Here is a 22,098-nt window from a genome sequence, read left to right on the forward strand (position 1 = left end):
AGAAAAGGGCTATATAAGTTCAGTCCATTTATTATTTACTACCCCAATACTGATACTTTGTCCTTAGACACAATAATCATTCATTAATCCAAAGAGATAAGCAGTTATTCATCTGCAAAATGTTTTAAAATCCATCACCTAAATACTGTATCATTCATTTCCAACTCATCACTGTTCTCCAGCAGTGCATCACTGTTGTAAGTAGGAAAAGGGGGCGTTATGCTTGCCTGAGAGGTGCCAATTATGGTATGAGCATTGTAGCTCTATCTGTAATGGTCCTGTCATGTTTGAATAGAGTAATTACAGAAGACTATATTTGAATGCCAAAATACCAGATATGTTAAATCACAAGCTACAACGTGTTACTGTAACTACTCAGCCTTAAAGGTGTTGGTAGGCATTTTTTTTCTCACTTTGGACAGAGGCTAGATGCTTCCCCCTCGCCATCTTTATGCTAAGCTAAACATGACTGGATTCCAGTTCCATACATAATGCACAGACATGAGGCTGATATTGATGGTCTTAAAAGCCAATAAGTGTACTGGCGCTCCAAAAATGTTAAACTTTTCCTTTAAACATGGAGGTATGGTCGAAAAATTCTACATCACTGCTCATTATACAGTAGCTATAGTGCATGTAACCATAGAGTAAGTACGAATCAGACATGTCAATGGAACGGAGGGTTACATGTGTAAGCCATGTTCTCTGACTGCAGAGACTATCTCTCCACCCTACATATTCCATATGTACGTGGACTGACCCACGGGGGCAGCTGACGTGGATATTCTTTAAGACACATCATCTGTGGCCTCTCCGGTTAATCTTGATTAGAACGCGCTTTCGAGCGGCTGGGAGCTAGAGACATAGTCTCTCCACTCAGAGAACCTGGGTTACCCTCCATTCTCTATCGTGTCCAGACTATTTCTCCACCCTACATATTCCATATGTACGGGGACTCCATGATGACGCGGGTGCTACTGCGAGAGCATGAAATGGCAGTTGAGTTCAAATGACACATCACCACTACCAGAGTGCTCACTCATGTGCTCAGATAAAGGAACTATTTGCAAATATACACTATGTACACACCCATGGCTTAGATGCAAGATGCCACCAAGGCTTAGCTGGCCTCGCCAGACGCTAAGGACAGCCGTAAACAGGTGGAAGGCCACTCAGTTAGCCTGCCAGGTTGCAACGCTAGCTTTGAAAGAAAACGACTCTCTGGTTCAGGGAAATATTCTGCTATGTGGGAATTTAGAAAATATTCACTTGCACACACCCTCCATCCCCCCTAAATTTCATCTGAGGGATTAACAAGGATTTGAACAAAATTCTTTCTTCAAGATTCTTTAGCACTTTTTACCATGATTACTGTCACACAACTGTTTTGTGTCTACAATATCAGAATCAAATGTCACATTTGTTGTTTGTGCCCAAACTTCAAACTTTTATTCATCATTTTATACAGTATATCATTTTGTGACAACCTACAATTGCATACAGTTTATTGACATAAAAATCGTTAACAAGCAATAAGTAATGCTGGTAAGTATGCAATTTTGTAGTGTATACTGACCGGCATTTGCAAAACCAAACATTTTGAGGTTATTATATACAGCATGTATGTGTCATAATACATTTTGTCAGGTGGCACGGTGCAATCGTGTGTGGAGTTTGCATGTTCTGCCTGATTCTGCGTGGGTTTCCTCCAGGTGCTCCAGTTTCCTCTCACAGTCCAAAGACATGCACATTAGGTTAATGGAAACCTGCTAGCAAACAAAGTTTCATATTCACTACTAGGCTTATACATTTTGCTGCTTTTTTTGATAATACTGAGATTGTATGAAACTCATAACTGTTAGGCTGTTGGCTCTGCTTCAAATACATTACCACTCTCACAGTGGAGAGCAACAAAGAGTATGGAGAGCCTTTGAGCCCTTATGACTGTACAGGTTTTGTGTACATACTAAATATTAATTGTATATTTGTAACTTTAGATTTCCATCCTTTCCTTCCTTGACCTCACTTTGCTCCTCCCATGCTGTTTCTAGTTTTCCTGCCTGTGCTCCTTGTCCACCAGGTGTCCTCAATGAGCTTTCTTGTTCTGCACACCTTTGATTTCTCAGCCCTAATGCGCTGCTTGTCTTCCCAGCTGCTCCTTGTCATCAGTTAGTGTCTGAGTGTAATGCATAGCAATCATTTTTGTGATCAAGTTTTTATTATATCATTTCAGTTTTGGGAAATGAATGAGGCATAAGAAGGACATTGTCTTTAACAGATCAAGTTGCATTGAATGTGCCACAACTGCAAGAATGAAATAATTTGGGATTTAGTCATTTTTACTCCTTTTGAAAATTTCAGTATAATAACATGTGAGCATCAGGGTTTACTCAATATATAAACACTGGACAAATTACAGTGACACTAGTAATATTGTTATGTCTGTCACAGTATTTGTAACATTTTGCTTTCTATTTGGTTTAACTGGCAGTAGTTTCCAATGATGCATTTTAATTAACGCCATCGGCACATGTCCTTTTAGTACAAACCGAACAATACATTCATTTCTTGCATACTAACTGCAAAAGTAGAATACCATTAACATAGAATATAGTTCTAATTCTTTATAAACAGTATATTTATATATAATCTGTATATACAGAGGGGTGACAAATTAAAGTAAAAACCTGAAAAATGAGCGGAGAAACATAATGAATGCAGATACTTCCACACAGGTGCACTGCATGGTACAATTAAGCAATTAACATCCAATCATGCTATGTGACATGTATAAAAATGCTGAGCAGGCCCAGTTGATTCCGAATTTGTATCAAGATGGCAAGAGGAAAAGATCTAAGTGGCTTTAAAAGAGGCTTCATTGTTGGGGCACGGATGGCAGGAGCAAAGACTGCTCAACTGGCTAGCGTTTCAGGAACAGTGACTAAAGTGACATCTGCATTTGAAAAGTTTCTTTTGCACTTTGCTGGAAAGGTGGAGTTAATAAGATCTGATATCACCCCAATCTTGCCTTTTTAGATGTGGATCACCCGCTCAGGGATTCTTTGAGCTATTTTTCTGATGTTACGCTGCCTGAACTCGCAGACATCATGTTGCTTATGAGAGTATCCACCAGCCCTCTCGACAAAATCCCAACTAGGTTTTTATTGGAAGTTATGGATTGCATTGCGCCCCATTTACAAATTATTTTTAACAGCTCGCTGTTTACTGGCTGCGTCCCTGATTACTTTAAAACAGCTTGTGTCCAGCCAGTCCTAAAAAAACCTGGGCTTGATCCCACCCTCCTGGATAACTATCGCCCAATCTCCTTTTATTTCGAAGATTCTCGAAAAACTTGTATCTAAGCAGCTTCTTGCTGCTGTGGAAAACAATAATACCTTTGAAAAGTTCCAATCTGGCTTTCATCAACACCACAGCACTGAGACAGGCCTTCTCAAAGTCACTAATGACCTTTTAATGAATGCAGACACAGGCATGTGTTCAATTCTTGTGCTGCTGTACTTAAGTGCTGCCTTTGGCACAATTGATCATGGCATTCTTTTAGATAGACTGAGGCACTGGGTGGGCATGACAGGCACTGCACTAGACTGGTTCTCATCTTATCTGTCCAATAGGAAATTCTGTGTCAGCATTAATAACTTCATGTCATCCTTTTCCCATATCAAGTACGGTGTGCCTCAAGGTTCAATTCTGGGACCAATACTGTTCTCCTTATACATGCTTCCTTTGGGTGATGTAATCCGCAGACATGGGATTTCTTTTCATTGTTATGCAGATGACACACAGTTGTACCTCCCTGTCAAGCCCACTGACCTTAGTATGCTGAGTTCTCTGCCGGACTGGCTGTCTGACATGAAAAATTGGATGTCGATAAATTTTCTTCAGCTCAACTCAAATAAAACTGAAATCCTTGCTATTGGGCCCCAACACATCACTAAACAAATACTGCCATCTACTGGTAACCTGTCAGAACATATCAAGCCTGTTGCAAGAAATCTTGGTGTCCTGTTTGATAACAATTTATGTTTTGAGCAACATATCACTAAGCTTGTCCAATCATGTTTTTATCACTTCAGAAACATTGCAAAAATCCGATCTATTTTAAATCTTAGTGATGCAGAAACTGTTGTAGATGTTTTTATCTCCTCACTCCTTGATTATTGGAACAGCCTGTTCACTTGTCTCAATCAAAAAACTTTGACACGACTGCAGACTGTACAAAATTCAGCTGCTAGGCTGTTAACAAGGACCAAGAAGTACGACCACATAACACCTGTTTTAGCCTCTTTACATTGGCTCCCTGTTTGTTTTAGGATTGATTTTAAGATCTTGTTGATTACATTTAAGGCTCTTCTTGGCCTGGCTCCAGACTATATTTTAGACCTTGTAATCCCTTATGAACCTTCACGTAGTTTGCAATCTTCGGGCAGGGGTCTCCTGTCTGTTCCTGAGTCCAGGATGAAAACTAAGAGGGACAGAGCTTTTGCTATCAGGGCCCTGAGGCTCTGGAACAACTTGCCCAAAGAAATTAGGCTGTCTGAGTCAGTGTCTTCATTTAAGTCTCTTCTCAAAACACATTTTTATCTGAAAGCATATCCTGATTTTAACTGAACTGGCTGTTTATTTTATTGTTTATTTTATTACTTTTGTGTATTTTATTTCTTTATATTTCTTCATTCATTGTGGTATTTTATTTCTCTTGTTATGAAGCACTTTGTACTTTGTTTTGATAAGTGCTCTATAAATAAAGTTTTATTATTATTTGTAGCGTTATCGTGCTACCGAGAGTTCGTCTTGGCCCAGAGATACCACGCTGACACCAGGGTTGCAGTGTATGTTCTTTATTTTTGGTTGTTCTTGCTTTCTTTTCTGTCTCTTCTTCCGTCCGCTCTCCAACCGCCTCTCCCCCCCTTGTCCAGCATGCTACTGTATTTAAGGAGAGAATAATTAGTTCACTGGGTTCAGCTGTGCCAATTATCTCTCCTTGATGCTGCTCACCTGAGCAACTCCCCACCTCTCCTCTGCAGCTTAAAGCTAACCATACCCACCTCCACATACCCCCAACGCCCGACTTAGGCCGGGAGCCATCCGGCCCAATCTACCCCCATGGGAACGGGAGAGGAAGTCGGCCACGCCATCTGCGCCCCGGCCTATGGATCACTTTGAACTTAAAAGGCTGGAGGGCCAGATACCACCGTGTGATCCGGGCGTTGGCATCCTTCATGCGGTGGAGCCACTGGAGGGGGCATGGTCCGAACAGAGGGTGAATGGGCGCCAAGCAGGTAATACCGCAGGGCCTCGACCGCCCACCGGATGGCCAGGCACTCTTTTCGATTGTACTGTACCTGGCCTCCCGCTCTGACAGCTTCCGGCTGATGTATACAACCGGGCGGTCAACACCCTGCACCTGCTGGGACAAAATGGCCCCCACTCCCCTGTTCGACGCATCAGTCAGCAGAACAAAAGGGAGAGAAAAGTCAGGTGTGTGGAGGAGAGGCTCCCCACAGAGGGCTTGCTTTACCCTCTCGAACGCCAGTTGGCACCGCTCCGTCCACTGGACCGGATCTGAGGCACCTTTCCGGGTGAGATCGGTCAAAGGACTGGTCAGCTCTGCGAAGTTGGGAATGAATCGCCGGTAATAGCCGGCCAGCCCCAGGAACCGCCTCTCCTCTTTTTTTGACTTAGGCTTTGGGCAGGCGGCAATCGCAGCCGTCTTGTCTACCTACCTCCGCCCAAGTGGTACCCCAGATACCGTACCTCCCTCCGTCCAAACGCACACTTCTTCGGGTTGGCGGTGAGACCGGCCTGCCTCAATGTCCCGAGCACCGCAGCCACCCGCCGCACATGCTCCGCCCAGCTGTCACTGTGGATGATAACATCATCTAGGTAGGCGGCTGCATATGCAGCGTGCGGACGCAGTACTCTGTCCATGAGGCGTTGGAAAGTGGCCGGCGCCCTGAACAACCCGAACGGAAGTATGGTAAATTGGTACAACCCATACGGAGTAGAGAAAGCCGTCTTTTCCTTAGACTCTGGAGACAAGGGAATCTGCCAGTAGCCCTTGGTCAAGTCCAGCGTCGTGAAAAAATGAGCGGTGCCCAACTGATCCAGGAGCTCGTCGACCCGAGGCATTGGATAGGCATCAAATCGTGACACTTCATTTACTTTGCGGTAGTCCACACAGAACCGTATGGTCCCATCCTTCTTGCCTACAAGAACGATGGGGCTACACCAGGCACTGTTGGACTCTTCTATTACCCCCATCTTCAGCATGGCCTTTAATTCTTCCTGCACCATTTTCCGTTTGTGCTCAGGCAACCGGTAGGGCCGTGAACGCACCGTCACTCCCGGGTGAGTCTCAATGTGATGCTCTATAAAGTTGGTGCGACCCGGAAGGGGGGAGAACACGTCGGCAAAACGCCCTTGCAACTCGGCCACGTCTGTTCTCTGGGACAGTGTGAGATGGTTGTCAAAAGGGAGCGAGGCGGCACTGGTCGATTTTGAAACCTCAGGCCCGAACTCATCGATCCACCGTCGTCACCAGAGCAACAGGCTCCGCCTCTCTCCCCTGCGTCCGTCTGAGGGTGGTATACACTGGTTCGAATCGACTTGATGCCCAATAATCCGTAAAGTTCTCTCAGTGTGCGTGACATGAATGAGGTGCCCTGGTCAGTCAGGATCTCTTTCGGGATCCCGACTCGGGAGATGACCTGAAACAGTGCCTGCGCCACACTCTTTGCCGAGATTGTGCGCAATGGCACTGCTTCGGGATATCGAGTTGCATAGTCCACTAACACTAGCACAAAGCGATATCCACGTGCACTCCGGTAAAATGGCCCAATGAGGTCCATACCTAGGCGTTCAAATGGGACCTCCATCAATGGTAATGGGCGCAAAGGCGCTCTCGGGGTGGCTGGTTGGTTAACCATCTGACATTCGGGACAAGACGCACACCAACGGCGAACGTCTCCCCAAATCCCAGGCCAATAGAATCGGGCCATTATTTTATTACACCCCATATGCCCGGCCATTGGGTTGTAATGAGCCGCCTGGAAACCCAAAGCTAACCATACCCACCTCCACAGCGATATGTTAGGAAAAACAGAAGAGCAACTCTTCCTCAGGTGACTGAGAATGTCAATGCAGGAAGTGATCTGACTGTGTCAGCAAGAACAGCCTATCAACAATTACATAGAGAGGGATATTATAGTAGGGTTGCAGTGCATAAACCCCTCATTACAAAGATGAATGCACATTTGAGAGTTTAGTGGTACAAAAACCAAACTCAAGTCAACTCATATCAAAAGTGATATGGTCAGATGGTCCTTCACCATCTTCTCGACAAGTGGGCAAGCGCATGTGTGGCGTACACCAAGAGAACGGTACAGGCCTGAATGCTTGACACCAATAGTGAGGGGATCCGTTGGTTCTGTTATGCTGTGGGGGGGATTTTGCTGCCATGGTTTGGGTCCCCTTGTCCCCTTAGAGGGAAGGGTCACTCCAAATCATTATAAAGTTGTTCTGAGTGATCACCTTCACCCAATGATGAAACATTTCTAACCTGATGGGAGTGGTCTCTTCCAGGATGACAATGCCCCTATCCATAAGGCACGAGGGGTCACTGAATGGTTTGACTATGAAAATGATGTGAAACATATGCTATGGCCTTGGTTGGATTTATTGATTCATCTGCCGATTATTTTTTCGATCAATCGTTTTGTCTATAAAATGTTGGTTATAATTATATAAAGTCCAATGTGACTTCTTCAAATGTCTTGTTTTTGTTTGACCAACAGTCCAAAACCCAAAGATATTCAGTTTACTATGATGTATGTCAGAGAAAAGGATCAAATCCTCACATTTAAGAAGCTGGAACCAGCAAATGTTTGGCATATGTTTTGGATGTTTGTGAGACATGCATATGAATTGTCTTTCTACGATATCAGAATCCATATTGGTTCATCCCAAACTTCAAACTTTTATATACAATGTTGTATAGTGTATCATTTTGTGGAAACCTAAAATGGCATAAGGTTTATTGACATAAAAGTAGTTAACACGTGAAGTCAATTTTATTTATACAGCCCAATATAACAAATCATAATTTGTCTCAAGGGGTGTTAAAACCTGTAGAGCATCCAAACAACCTCTGTTCTTAGACCCTCAATTCGAATAAGGAAAAACTCCCCCAAAAAACACTTGTAACAGGGGAAAAAAATGGAAGAAACCTCAGGATGACCAACAGAGGGATCCCTTTCCCAGGAAGGACAGACATGTAATAGATGTTGTGTGTAAAGAATAGATTCACAGAAAGTCATATATGACAATTCACAATTATGGTGACAAAATGTAGATTGTAAAACAAAAGTGAAGAGGAGTTTAGAAAATGCTTGGATGGATATATTCCATCATTTTAGCCTAATACTTACACCAGAAAAGGATGCAACGTTTTCCATAAAGTAAATTCACAGTTCACAAGAATCTACTGAAATGTCTAAACTTGTTTGAATATCTTAAAGATCTTATATTTCATTTCTTTTGTCGTAAGACAGTACACAAAAGGATTTACAAGAGATGGACCAAGGATGGCTCCGATCATTAAGCCATGGCGCGCCTCAAGAGTTAATACCACACCTAACCTGGTCAAGACAATGCGGATAAATAATGGACAGTAGTAACACGTTACCACGATCAAGTGACTCAAACAAGTGCTGCCCATTTTTCTTTTGTCATCATTTGAGGATAATTTCACAAAAAATATTATACATATGTATGACAGGCAAATAAAAGTGAAAGTGAAAAATAAAAAAAAGAATGATATGACGGTAGTCAGATTGAAATAGTAATTAGGGTCAACACAAGTAGTTCGTATTACGGCAGCATAGTCACAGAAAGTGTACATCAGCTTTGAGTAGCAGTGAGGGAGAGGAAGCACAGTTGCAGGCGTTACAGCCACAAAACCACATGCAACAATCCACAGGATATATGTAAGGACAAGAGTGCGCACATTTGTTAAATAACTGTGGTACTGAAAAGGATAGCTAATAGCAATCAATCGATCAAATGCCATAACCGTTAAAGCAAACATCTCCATCACCCCTCCCAAGTGGAAAGCAAACATTTGAATTAAGCACGGCACATAGGCTATAGTATTAACACCAGCAAGTAGAACCCCGATCATTGTTGGACTGGCACTGGAGGTGTAGAGTATATCAACAACAGCAAGGTTGCAAATCAGAAGATACATTGGTTTGTGTAATCTCTTGTCATAAATAATGAAGAGGATATTTACTATATTGGCAAGAACAGCTAGAACATAGGTAATCAATATAACCACACCAACTACCATAGGCCTTTTGGTTGTGTCAAAACCACCTATAATAAATTCTGTAACTTTGATTGAAGCATTCTGTAAAGGCATATTCGTCAAAATATCAAGATAAATAAAATGCAAAAAAGAAGTTGATGAAAAAACTCTTCTCAAAGCAAAAGATCATGCAACATATTGTAGATCATAACAAACCATAACCAGTTGTTGTCAGAGTTTACAAAAATAACTCTGAGCTCAATCAAACAGCTTTCACTACAACCAACAATGGAGTTCACCAGACAGCCTCTAGACTTAGGGTTTTAAGGCTCACCAGAACAGTAACTTTTCATTGGGCACACCCATCGTCCAATCACATTGGATATTGACCTCAACTAATTTTAGCTAGTAGCTGGCTAATTAGCAAACCCCTAAATCAGAAATCTTACATTTGCTGCACAGTTCGGTCAACATCTGTGCATGTCAACAACAAACTGTCAGAGGGCCCAAAGTGGAAGAGATTTGAAACCTGCTAAATTTCATTGCTCAGGACTGATCTCAGGTGAATACAGGTACACAGTGGCTGCCATAGGTGTGTGAGTGTAAGTGTGAATGGGTGAATGAGCGCATTGTGTGTTAAAAAAAGGGCTAAGTAAAGGGCTAAATAAGTTCAGTCCATTTACCATTTACTACCCCAATACTGATACTTTGTCCTTAGACACAATAGTCATTCATTAATCCAAAGAGATAAGCAGTTATTCATCTGCAAAGTGTTTTAAAATCCATCATCTAAATACTGTATCATTCATTTCCAACTCATCACTGTTCTCCAGCAGTGCATCACTGTTGTAAGTAAGAAAAGGGGGCTTTGCGTTCCCTGAGAGGTGCCAATTATGGTGTGAGCATTGTAGCTCAATCTGTAATGGTCCTGTCATGTTTGAATAGAGCAATTACAGAAGACTATATTTGAATGCCAAAATACCAGATATGTTAAATCACAAGCTACAACGTGTTACTGTAACTACTCAGCCTTAAAGGTGTTGGTAGGCATTTTTTTTCTCACTTTGGACAGAGGCTAGATGCTTCCCCCTCGCCATCTTTATGCTAAGCTAAACATGACTGGATTCCAGTTCCATACATAATGCACAGACATGAGGTTGATATTGATGGTCTTAAAAGCCAATAAGTGTACTGGCGCTCCAAAAATGTTAAACTTTTCCTTTAAACATGGAGGTATGGTTGCAAAAAATTATACATCACTGCTCATTATACAGTAGCTATAGTGCATGTAACCATAGAGTAAGAACGAATCAGACATGTCAATGGAACGGAGGGTTACATGTGTAAGCCATGTTCTCTGACTGCAGAGACTATCTCTCCACCCTACATATTCCATATGTACGTGGACTGACCCCACGGGGGCAGCTGACGTGGATATTCTTTAAGACACATCATCTGTGGCCTCTCCGGTTAATCTTGATTAGAACGCGTTTCGGAGCGGCTGGGAGCTAGAGAGATAGTCTCTCCACTCAGAGAACCTGGGTTACCCTCCATTCTCTATCGTGTCCAGACTATTTCTCCACCCTACATATTCCATATGTACGGGGACTCCATGATGACGCGGGTGCTACTGCGAGAGCATGAAATGGCAGTTGAGTTCAAATGACACATCACCACTACCAGAGTGCTCACTCATGTGCTCAGATAAAGGAACTATTTGCAAATATACACTATGTACACACCCATGGCTTAGATGCAAGATGCCACCAAGGCTTAGCTGGCCTCGCCAGACGCTAAGGACAGCCGTAAACAGGTGGAAGGCCACTCAGTTAGCCGGCCAGGTTGCAACGGTAGCTTTGAAAGAAAACTACTCTCTGGTTCAGAGAAATATTCTGCTATGTGGGAATTTAGATAATATTCACATGCACACACCCTCCATTCCCCCTAAAATTCATCTGAGGGATTAACAAGGATTTGAACAAAAATTAACATTATAGCACTTGATTCTTTTGCACTATTTTACCATGATTACAGCCACACAACTCTTTTCTTTCTACGATATCACGATGTCACATTTGTTGTTTGTGCCCAAACTTCAAACTTTTATTCATCATTTTATACAGTATATCATTTTGTGAAAACCTACAATGGCATACAGTTTATTGACATAAAAATAGTTAACAAGCAATAAGTAATGCTGGTAAGTATGCAATTTTGTAGTGTATACTGACCGGCATTTGCAAAACCAAACATTTTGAGGTTATTATATACAGCATGTATGTGTCATAATACATTTTGTCAGGTGGCACGGTGCAATCGTGTGTGGAGTTTGCATGTTCTGCCTGATTCTGCGTGGGTTTCCTCCAGGTGCTCCAGTTTCCTCTCACAGTCCAAAGACATGCACATTAGGTTAATTGGAAACTCTAAATTGCTGGTACTGTACGTGTGAATGCGAATGTGAATGTGTTTTTCTATAGATTGCTGACCTGCCCAGGGTGTTTGCTGCATCTCACCCAATGTTTTCTGGAGTAGGCTCCTGCCCCTTACAACCCTGAACAGGATAAACAGTGTAGAAAATGCATGGATAAATATATTCAATCATTTTAGTATAATACTTACACCAGCAAAGGGTGCAACGTTTTCCATAAAGTTAATTCACAGTTCACAAGAATCTACTGAAATGTCTAAACTTGTTTGAATATCTTAAAGATCTTATATTTCATTTCTTTTGTCCTAAGACAGTACACAAAAGGATTTACAAGAGATGGACCAAGGATGGCTCCGATCATTAATCCATGCCATTCCTCAAGAGTTAATACCACACCTAACCTGGTCAAGACAATGCGGATGAATAATGGACAATAGTAACACGTTACCACGATCAAGTGACTCAAACAAGTGCTGCCTATTTTTCTTTTGTCATCATTTGAGGATAATTTCACAAAAAATATTATACATATGTATGACAGGCAAATAAAAGTGAAAGTGAAAAATAAAAAAAAGAATGTTATGACGGTAGTCAGATTGAAATAGTAATTAGGGTCAACACAAGTAGTTCGTATTACGGCAGCATAGTCACAGAAAGTGTACATCAGCTTTGAGTAGCAGTGAGGGAGAGGAAGCACAGTTGCAGGCGTTACAGCCACAAAACCACAGGCAACAATCCACAGGATATATGTAAGGACAAGAGTGCGCACATTTGTTAAATAACTGTGGTACTGAAAAGGATAGCTAATAGCAATCAATCGATCAAATGCCATAACCGTTAAAGCAAACATCTCCATCACCCCTCCCAAGTGGAAAGCAAACATTTGAATTAAGCACGGCACATAGGCTATAGTATTAACACCAGCAAGTAGAACCCCGATCATTGTTGGACTGGCACTGGAGGTGTAGAGTATATCAACAACAGCAAGGTTGCAAATCAGAAGATACATTGGTTTGTGTAATCTCTTGTCATAAATAATGAAGAGGATATTTACTATATTGGCAAGAACAGCTAGAACATAGGTAATCAATATAACCACACCAACTACCATAGGCCTTTTGGTTGTGTCAAAACCACCTATAATAAATTCTGTAACTGTGATTGAAGCATTCTGTAAAGGCATATTGGTTAAAATATCAAGATAAAGAAAATGCAAAAAAGAAGTTGATGAAAAAACTCCTTTCAAAGCAAAAGATCATGCAACATATTGTAGGTCATAACAAATCATAACCAGTTGTTGTCAGAGTTTACAAAAATAACTCTCAGCTCAATCAAACAGCTTTCACTACAACCAACAATGGAATTCACCAGACAGCATCTAGACTTAGGGTTTTAAGGCTCACCAGAACAACCAGTAACTTTTCATTGGGCGCACCCATCGTCCAATCACATTGGATATTGACCTCAACTAATTTTAGCTAGTAGCTGGCTAATTAGCAAACCCCTAAATCAGAAATCCCACATTTGCTGCACAGGTCGGTCAACATCTGTGCATGTCAACAACAAACTGTCAGAGGGCCCAAAGTGGAAAAGATTCGAAACCTGCTAAATTTCATTGCTCAGGACTGATCTCAGGTGAATACAGGTACACAGTGGCTGCCATAGGTGTGTGAGTGTAAGTGTGAATGGGTGAATGAGCGCATTGTGTGGTTACGGTCAGGTGTACCGGTGCAATCGTGTGTGGAGTTTGTATGTTCTCCCTGATTCTGCGTGGGTTTCCTCCAGGTGCTCCAGTTTCCTCTCACAGTCCAAAGACATGCACATTAGGTTAATTGGAAACCTGCTAGCAAACAAAGTTTCATTTTCACTACTAGGCTTATATATTATGCTGCTTTTGTTGATAATACTGAGATTGTATGAAACTCATTACTGTTAGGCTGTTGGCTCTTCTTCAAATACATTACCACTCTCACAGTGGAGAGCAACAAAGAGTATGGAGAGCCTTTGAGCCCTTTTAACTGTACAGGTTTTTGTGTACATACTAAATATTAATTGTATATTTGTAACTTTAGATTTCCATCCTTTCCTTCCTTGACCTCACTTTGCTCCTCCCATGCTGTTTCTAGTTTTCCTGCCTGTGCTCCTTGTCCACCAGGTGTCCTCAATGAGCTCGCTTGTCCTGCACACCTTTGATTTCTCAGCCCTGATGCGCTGCTTGTCTTCCCAGCTGCTCCTTGTCATCAGTTAGTGTCTGAGTGTAATGCATAGCAATCATTTTGTGATCAAGTTTTTATTATATCATTTCAGTTTTGGGGAATGAATGTGGCATAAGAAGGACATTATCTTAAACAGATCAAGTTGCATTGAATGTGCCACAACTGCAAGAATGAAATAATTTGGGATTTAGTCATTTTTTACTCCTTTTGAAAATTTCCAGTATAATAACATGTGAGCATCAGGGTTTACTCAATATATAAACACTGGACAAATTACAGTGACACTAGTAATATTGTTATGTCTGTCACAGTATTTGTAACATTTTGCTTTCTATTTGGTTTAACTGGCAGTAGTTTTCCAATGATGCATTTTAATTAATGTCCTTTTAGTACAAACTGGAACAATACATTCATTTCTTGCATACTAACTGCAAAAGTAGAATACCATTAACATAGAATATAGTTCTAATTTTATATATACATTATATTTATATGTAATCTGTATATACAGAGGGGTGACACATTAAAGTAAAAACCTGAATAAATGAGTGGAGAAAGATAACAAATGCAGATGCTTCCACAAAGGTGCACTGCATGGTACAATTAAGCAATTAACATCCAATCATGCTATGTGACATGTATAAAAATGCTGAGCAGGCCCAGTTGATTGCGAATTTGTATCAAGATGGCAAGAGGAAAAGATCTAAGTGGCTTTAAAAGAGGCTTCATTGTTGGGGCACGGATGTCAGGAGCTTGAGTCTCAAAGACTGCTCAACTGGCTAGTGTTTCAGGAACAGTGACTAAAGTGACATCTGCATTTAGATCTATTGTGGAAGACATCAGTAAACAGGGTGGAAATTGTGGTCGACAGCGCCCATTTGCTGACCGTGATGCTCGTGCATTAGTGCGATATGTAAGGAAAAACAGAAGAGCAACTCTTCCTCAGGTGACTGAGAATGTCAATGCAGGAAGTGATCAGACTGTGTCAGCAAGAACAGCCCATCAACAATTACATAGAGAGGGATATTATAGTAGGGTTGCAGTGCATAAACCCCTCATTACAAAGATGAATGCACATTTGAGAGTTTAGTGGTACAAAACCCAAACTCAAGTCATCTCATATCAAAAGTGATATGGTCAGATGGTCCTTCGTCATATTCTTGACAAGCGGGCAAGTGCATGTGTGGCGTACACCAAGAGAACGGTACAGGCCTGAATGCTTGACACCAATAGTGAGGGGATCCGTTGGCTCTGTTATGCTGTGGGGGGGATTTTGCTGCCATGGTTTGGGTCACCTTGTCCCCTTAGAGGAAAGGGTCACTCCAAATCATTATAAAGTTTATAATGATCTTTAGGAAGAATGATGTTCATTGGCGTTCCAAAGACTTGTAGAATCAATGCCAAGGCGCATTGAACACCTTACTAAGACACTTTATGGTGTTTTTTTTCTTTAATTTGTCACCGGTATATATCTGTATATATGCATTGATTTATCGATTCATCTGCCGATTATTTTTTCGATCAGTCGTTTTGTCTATAAAATGTTGGTTATAATTATATAAAGTCCAAGGTGACTTCTTCAAATGTCTTGTTTTTGTCTGACCAACAGTCCAAAACCCAAAGATATTCAGTTTACTATGATGTATGTCAGAGAAATGGATGAAATAAAAATGGGTAACAGTCGGGTAAAACAGGTAAGGTCAATTTTATTTATACAGCCCAATATCACAAATCACAATTTGTCTCAAGGGGTGTTACAATCTGTAGAACATACAACACCCTCTGTCCTTAGACCCTCGATTCGAATAAGGAAAAACTCCCTCCAAAAAACCCTTGTAACAGGGGAAAAAAATGGAAGAAACCTCAGGATGACCAACAGAGAAGGGATCCCTTTCCCAGGAAGGACAGACATGCACTAGATGTTGTGTGTAATGAATAGCTTCACAGAAAATCATATATGACAATTTACAATTATAATGATGAAATGTAGATTGTATAACAAAAGTGAAGAGGAGTTTAGAAAATGCTTGGATGGATATATTCCATCATTTTAGCAAAATACTTACACCAGAAAAGGATGCAAATTTTATACGAAAGTAAATTCACAGTTCACAAGAATCTATAGAGATGTCACAACTTTTTTGATCTGGAAAATCTTATTTTTAATTTCTTTTGTCCTAAGACAGTACACAAAAGGATTTACAAGAGATGGACCGAGGAGGGCTCCAATCAGTAAGCCATGGCGCGCCTCAAGAGTTAATACCACACCTAACCTGGTCAAGACAATGAGGATAAATAATGGACAGTAGTAACACGTTACCACGATCAAGTGACTCAAACAAGTGCTGCCTATTTTTCTTTTGTCATCATTTGAGGATAATTTCACAAAAAATATTATACATATGTATGACAGGCAAATAAAAGTGAAAGTGAAAAATAAAAAAAAGAATGATATGACGGTAGTCAGATTGAAATAGTAATTAGGGTCAACACAAGTAGTTCGTATTACGGCAGCATAGTCACAGAAAGTGTACATCAGCTTTGAGTAGCAGTGAGGGAGAGGAAGCACAGTTGCAGGCGTTACAGCCACAAAACCACATGCAACAATCCACAGGATATATGTAAGGACAAGAGTGCGCACATTTGTTAAATAACTGTGGTACTGAAAAGGATAGCTAATAGCAATCAATCGATCAAATGCCATAACCGTTAAAGCAAACATCTCCATCACCCCTCCCAAGTGGAAAACAAACATTTGAATTAAGCACGGCACATAGGCTATAGTATTAACACCAGCAAGTAGAACCCCGATCATTGTTGGACTGGCACTGGAGGTGTAGAGTATATCAACAACAGCAAGGTTGCAAATCAGAAGATACATTGGTTTGTGTAATCTCTTGTCATAAATAATGAAGAGGATATTTACTATATTGGCTAGAACAGCTAGAACATAGGTAATCAATATAACCACACCAACTACCATAGGCCTTTTGGTTGTGTCAAAACCACCTATAATAAATTCTGTAACTGTGATTGAAGCATTCTGTAAAGGCATATTGGTTAAAATATCAAGATAAATAAAATGTAAAAAAGAAGTTGATGAAAAAACTCTTCTCAAAGCGAAAGATCATGCAACATATTGTAGATCATAACAAACCATAACCAGTTGTTGTCAGAGTTCACAAAAATAACTCTCAGCTCAATCAAACAGCTTTCACTACAACCAACAATGGAGTTCACCAGACAGCCTCTAGACTTAGGGTTTTAAGGCTCACCAGAACAGTAACTTTTCATTGGGCACACCCATCGTCCAATCACATTGGATAGTGACCCCAGATAATTTTAGCTAGTAGCTGGCTAATTAGCAAAACCCATAATCAGAAATCCCACATTTGCTGCACAGGTCAGTCAACATCTGTGCATGTCAACAACAAACTGTCAGAGGGCCCAAAGTGGAAAAGATTTGAAACCTGCTAAATGTCATTGCTCAGGCCTGATCTCAGGTGAATACAGGTACACAGTGGCTGCCATAGGTGTGTGAGTGTAAGTGTGAATGGGTGAATGAGCGCATTGTGTGTTATGGTAGAAAAGGGCTATATAAGTTCAGTCCATTTACCATTTACTACCCCAATACTGATACTTTGTCCTGAGACACAATAGTCATTCATTAATCCAAAGAGATAAGCAGTTATTCATCTGCAAAATGTTTTAAAATCCATCACCTAAATACTGTATCATTCATTTCCAACTCATCACTGTTCTCCAGCAGTGCATCACTGTTGTAAGTAAGAAAAGGGGGCTTTGCGTTCCCTGAGAGGTGCCAATTATGGTGTGAGCATTGTAGCTCTATCTGTAATGGTCCTGTCATGTTTGAATAGAGCAATTACAGAAGACTATATTTGAATGCCAAAATACCAGATATGTTAAATCACAAGCTACAACGTGTTACTGTAACTACTCAGCCTTAAAGGTGTTGGTTGGCATTTTTTTTCTCACTTTGGACAGAGGCTAGATGCTTCCCCCTCGCCATCTTTATGCTAAGCTAAACATGACTGGATTCCAGTTCCATACATAATGCACAGACATGAGGTTGATATTGATGGTCTTAAAAGCCAATAAGTGTACTGGCGCTCCAAAAATGTTAAACTTTTCCTTTAAAGATGGAGGTATGGTCGAAAAAATTCTACATCACTGCTCATTATACAGTAGCTATAGTGCATGTAACCATAGATTAAGAACGAATCAGACATGTCAATAGAACGGAGGGTTACATGTGTAACCCATGTTCTCTGACTGCAGAGACTATCTCTTCACCCTACATATTCCATATGTACGTGGACTGACCCCACGGGGGCTGCTGACGTGGATATTCTTTAAGACACATCATCTGTGGCCTCTCCGGTTAATCTTGATTAGAACGCGTTTCGGAGCGGCTGGGAGCTAGAGAGATAGTCTCTCCACTCAGAGAACCTGGGTTACCCTCCATTCTCTATCGTGTCCAGACTATTTCTCCACCCTACATATTCCATATGTACAGGGACTCCATGATGACGCGGGTGCTACTGTGAGAGCATGAAATGGCAGTTGAGTTCAAATGACACATCACCACTACCAGAGTGCTCACTCATGTGCTCAGATAAAGGAACTATTTGCAAATATACACTATGTACACACCCATGGCTCAGATGCAAGATGCCACCAAGGCTTAGCTGGCCTCGCCAGACTCTAAGGACAGCCGTAATCAGGTGGAAGGCCACTCAGTTAGCCTGCCAGGTTGCAACGCTAGCTTTGAAAGAAAACGACTCTCTGGTTCAGAGAAATATTCTGCTATGTGGGAATTTAGATAATATTCACTTGCACACACCCTCCATCCCCCCTAAATTTCATCTGAGGGATTAACAAGGATTTTAACAAAAATGAACCTTATAGTACTTGATTCTTTTGCACTATTTTACCATGATTACGGCCACACAACGCTTTTCTGTCTACGATATCAGATTCAAATGTCACATTTGTTGTTTGTGCCCAAACTTCAAACTTTTATTCATCATTTTATACAGTATATCATTTTGTGAAAACCTACAATGGCATACAGTTTATTGACATAAAAATAGTTAACAAGCAATAAGTAATGCTGGTAAGTATGCAATTTTGTAGTGTATACTGACCAGCATTTGCAAAACCAAACATTTTGAGGTTATTATATACAGCATGTATGTGTCATAATACATTTTGTCAGGTGGCACGGTGCAATCGTGTGTGGAGTTTGTATGTTCTCCCTGACTCTGCGTGGGTTTCCTCCAGGTGCTCCAGTTTCCTCTCACAGTCCAAAGACATGCACATTAGGTTAATTGGAAACTCTAAATTGCTGGTACTGTACTTGTGAATGCGAATGTGATTGTGTTTTTCTATAGATTGCTGACCTGCCCAAGGTGTTCGCTGCTTCTCACCCAATGTTTTCTGGAGTAGGCTCCTGCCCCTTACAACCCTGAACAGGATAAACAGTGTAGAAAATGCATGGATAAATATATTCCATCATTTTAGTATAATACTTACACCAGCAAAGGGTGCAATGTTTTCCATAAAGTTAATTCACAGTTCACAAGAATCTACTGAAATGTCTAAACTTGTTTGAATATCTTAAAGATCTTATATTTCATTTCTTTTGTCCTAAGACAGTACACAAAAGGATTTACAAGAGATGGACCAAGTAGGGCTCCAATCATTAAGCCATGGCGCGCCTCAAGAGTTAATACCACACCTAACCTGGTCAAGACAATGCGGATAAATAGTGGACAATAGTAACACGTTACCACGATCAAGTGACTCAAACAAGTGCTGCCCATTTTTCTTTTGTCATCATTTGAGGATAATTTCACAAAAAATATTATACATATGTATGACAGGCAAATAAAAGTGAAAGTGAAAAATAAAAGAAAGAATGTTATGACAGTTATCACATTGAAATAATAATTAGGGTCAACACAAGTAGTTCGTATTACGGCAGCATAGTCACAGAAAGTGTACATCAGCTTTGAGTAGCAGTGAGAGAGAGGAAGCACAGTTGCAGACGTTACAGCCCCACAACCACATGCAACAATCCACAGGATATATGTAAGGACAAGAGTGCGCACATTTGTTAAATAACTGTGGTACTGAAAAGGATAGCTAATAGCAATCAATCGATCAAATGCCATAACCGTTAAAACAAACATCTCCATCACCCCTCCCAAGTAGAAAACAAACATTTGAATTAAGCACGGCACATAGGCTATAGTATTAACACCAGCAAGTAGAACCCCAATCATTGTTGGACTGGCACTGGAGGTGTAGAGTATATCAACAACAGCAAGGTTGCAAATCAGAAGATACATTGGTTTGTGTAATCTCTTGTCATAAATAATGAAGAGGATATTTACTATATTGGCAAGAACAGCTAGAACATAGGTAATCAATATAACCACACCAACTACCATAGGCCTTTTGGTTGTGTCAAAACCACCTATAATAAATTCTGTAACTTTGATTGAAGCATTCTGTAAAGGCATATTGGTTAAAATATCAAGATAAATAAAATGTAAAAAAGAAGTTGATGAAAAAACTCTTCTCAAAGCGAAAGATCATGCAACATATTGTAGATCATAACAAACCATAACCAGTTGTTGTCAGAGTTCACAAAAATAACTCTGAGCTCAATCAAACAGCTTTCACTACAACCAACAATGGAGTTCACCAGACAGCCTCTAGACTTAGGGTTTTAAGGCTCACCAGAACAGTAACTTTTCATTGGGCAGACCCATCGTCCAATCACATTGGATAGTGACCCCAGATAATTTTAGCTAGTAGCTGGCTAATTAGCAAAACCCATAATCAGAAATCCCACATTTGCTGCACAGGTCGGTCAACATCTGTGCATGTCAACAACAAACTGTCAGAGGGCCCAAAGTGGAAGAGATTTGAAACCTGCTAAATGTCATTGCTCAGGACTGATCTCAGGTGAATACAGGTACACAGTGGCTGCCATAGGTGTGTGAGTGTAAGTATGAATGGGTGAATGAGCGCATTGTGTGTTACGGTAGAAAAGGGCTATATAAGTTCAGTCCATTTATTATTTACTACCCCAATACTGATACTTTGTCCTTAGACACAATAATCATTCATTAATCCAAAGAGATAAGCAGTTATTCATCTGCAAAATGTTTTAAAATCCATCACCTAAATACTGTATCATTCATTTCCAACTCATCACTGTTCTCCAGCAGTGCATCACTGTTGTAAGTAGGAAAAGGGGGCGTTGCGTTGCCTGAGAGGTGCCAATTATGGTATGAGCATTGTAGCTCTATCTGTAATGGTCCTGTCATGTTTGAATAGAGTAATTACAGAAGACTATATTTGAATGCCAAAATACCAGATATGTTAAATCACAAGCTACAACGTGTTACTGTAACTACTCAGCCTTAAAGGTGTTGGTAGGCATTTTTTTTCTCACTTTGGACAGAGGCTAGATGCTTCCCCCTCGCCATCTTTATGCTAAGCTAAACATGACTGGATTCCAGTTCCATACATAATGCACAGACATGAGGCTGATATTGATGGTCTTAAAAGCCAATAAGTGTACTGGCGCTCCAAAAATGTTAAACTTTTCCTTTAAACATGGAGGTATGGTCGAAAAAATTCTACATCACTGCTCATTATACAGTAGCTATAGTGCATGTAACCATAGAGTAAGTACGAATCAGACATGTCAATGGAACGGAGGGTTACATGTGTAAGCCATGTTCTCTGACTGCAGAGACTATCTCTCCACCCTACATATTCCATATGTACGTGGACTGACCCCACGGGGGCAGCTGACGTGGATATTCTTTAAGACACATCATCTGTGGCCTCTCCGGTTAATCTTGATTAGAACGCGTTTCGGAGCGGCTGGGAGCTAGAGACATAGTCTCTCCACTCAGAGAACCTGGGTTACCCTCCATTCTCTATCGTGTCCAGACTATTTCTCCACCCTACATATTCCATAGGTACAGGGACTCTGTAAGACACACCGCGAGGAGACCATGATGACCCGAGTGCTACTGCGAGAGCATGAAATGGCGGTTGAGTTCAAATGACACATCACCACTACC

General features: G+C 40.9%; 4 protein-coding genes and 1 pseudogene across 5 annotated transcripts; all 5 read right to left on the bottom strand.

The window, feature by feature from the left end:
* Positions 1–5,483: 5,483 nt before the first annotated feature.
* Positions 5,484–7,623, bottom strand: LOC122879106 (annotated as a pseudogene).
* Positions 7,624–8,444: 821 nt separating this feature from the next.
* LOC122879314 (olfactory receptor 13G1-like) lies at positions 8,445–9,610 on the bottom strand. Its single transcript, XM_044203283.1, has one exon. The coding sequence runs from the start codon at positions 9,437–9,439 to the stop codon at positions 8,513–8,515; it is 927 nt and encodes a 308-aa protein (XP_044059218.1). The 5' UTR covers positions 9,440–9,610; the 3' UTR covers positions 8,445–8,512.
* A 1,789-nt stretch (positions 9,611–11,399) lies between these two features.
* On the bottom strand, positions 11,400–13,084 carry LOC122879311 (olfactory receptor 13G1-like). Its single transcript, XM_044203280.1, has one exon. It carries the CDS (start codon positions 12,934–12,936, stop codon positions 12,010–12,012), a length of 927 nt encoding a protein of 308 aa, XP_044059215.1. The 5' UTR covers positions 12,937–13,084; the 3' UTR covers positions 11,400–12,009.
* Positions 13,085–13,513: 429 nt separating this feature from the next.
* On the bottom strand, positions 13,514–20,694 carry LOC122879309 (olfactory receptor 13G1-like). 2 transcript variants are annotated; one of them, XR_006378676.1, is made up of 2 exons: positions 19,329–20,694; positions 13,514–13,593 (listed from the first exon to the last, which is right to left on the bottom strand). XR_006378676.1 is itself a non-coding variant. In XM_044203278.1 (1 exon), the coding sequence occupies exon 1, from the start codon at positions 20,515–20,517 to the stop codon at positions 19,591–19,593; it is 927 nt and encodes a 308-aa protein (XP_044059213.1). In that variant the 5' UTR covers positions 20,518–20,694; the 3' UTR covers positions 18,981–19,590. The 2 variants fall into 2 exon arrangements, 1 of the variants encoding a protein (XP_044059213.1); XM_044203278.1 differs by lacking the exon at positions 13,514–13,593 and having other exon boundaries at positions 18,981–20,694.
* On the bottom strand, positions 15,656–17,190 carry LOC122879307 (olfactory receptor 13-like). The gene has a single exon (XM_044203276.1). It carries the CDS (start codon positions 17,022–17,024, stop codon positions 16,089–16,091), a length of 936 nt encoding a protein of 311 aa, XP_044059211.1. The 5' UTR covers positions 17,025–17,190; the 3' UTR covers positions 15,656–16,088.
* Positions 20,695–22,098: the final 1,404 nt, after the last annotated feature.

The sequence above is a fragment of the Siniperca chuatsi genome, linkage group LG7 (assembly GCF_020085105.1).
Source record: "Siniperca chuatsi isolate FFG_IHB_CAS linkage group LG7, ASM2008510v1, whole genome shotgun sequence".
In the NCBI taxonomy this organism is placed as follows: domain Eukaryota; kingdom Metazoa; phylum Chordata; class Actinopteri; order Centrarchiformes; family Sinipercidae; genus Siniperca; species Siniperca chuatsi.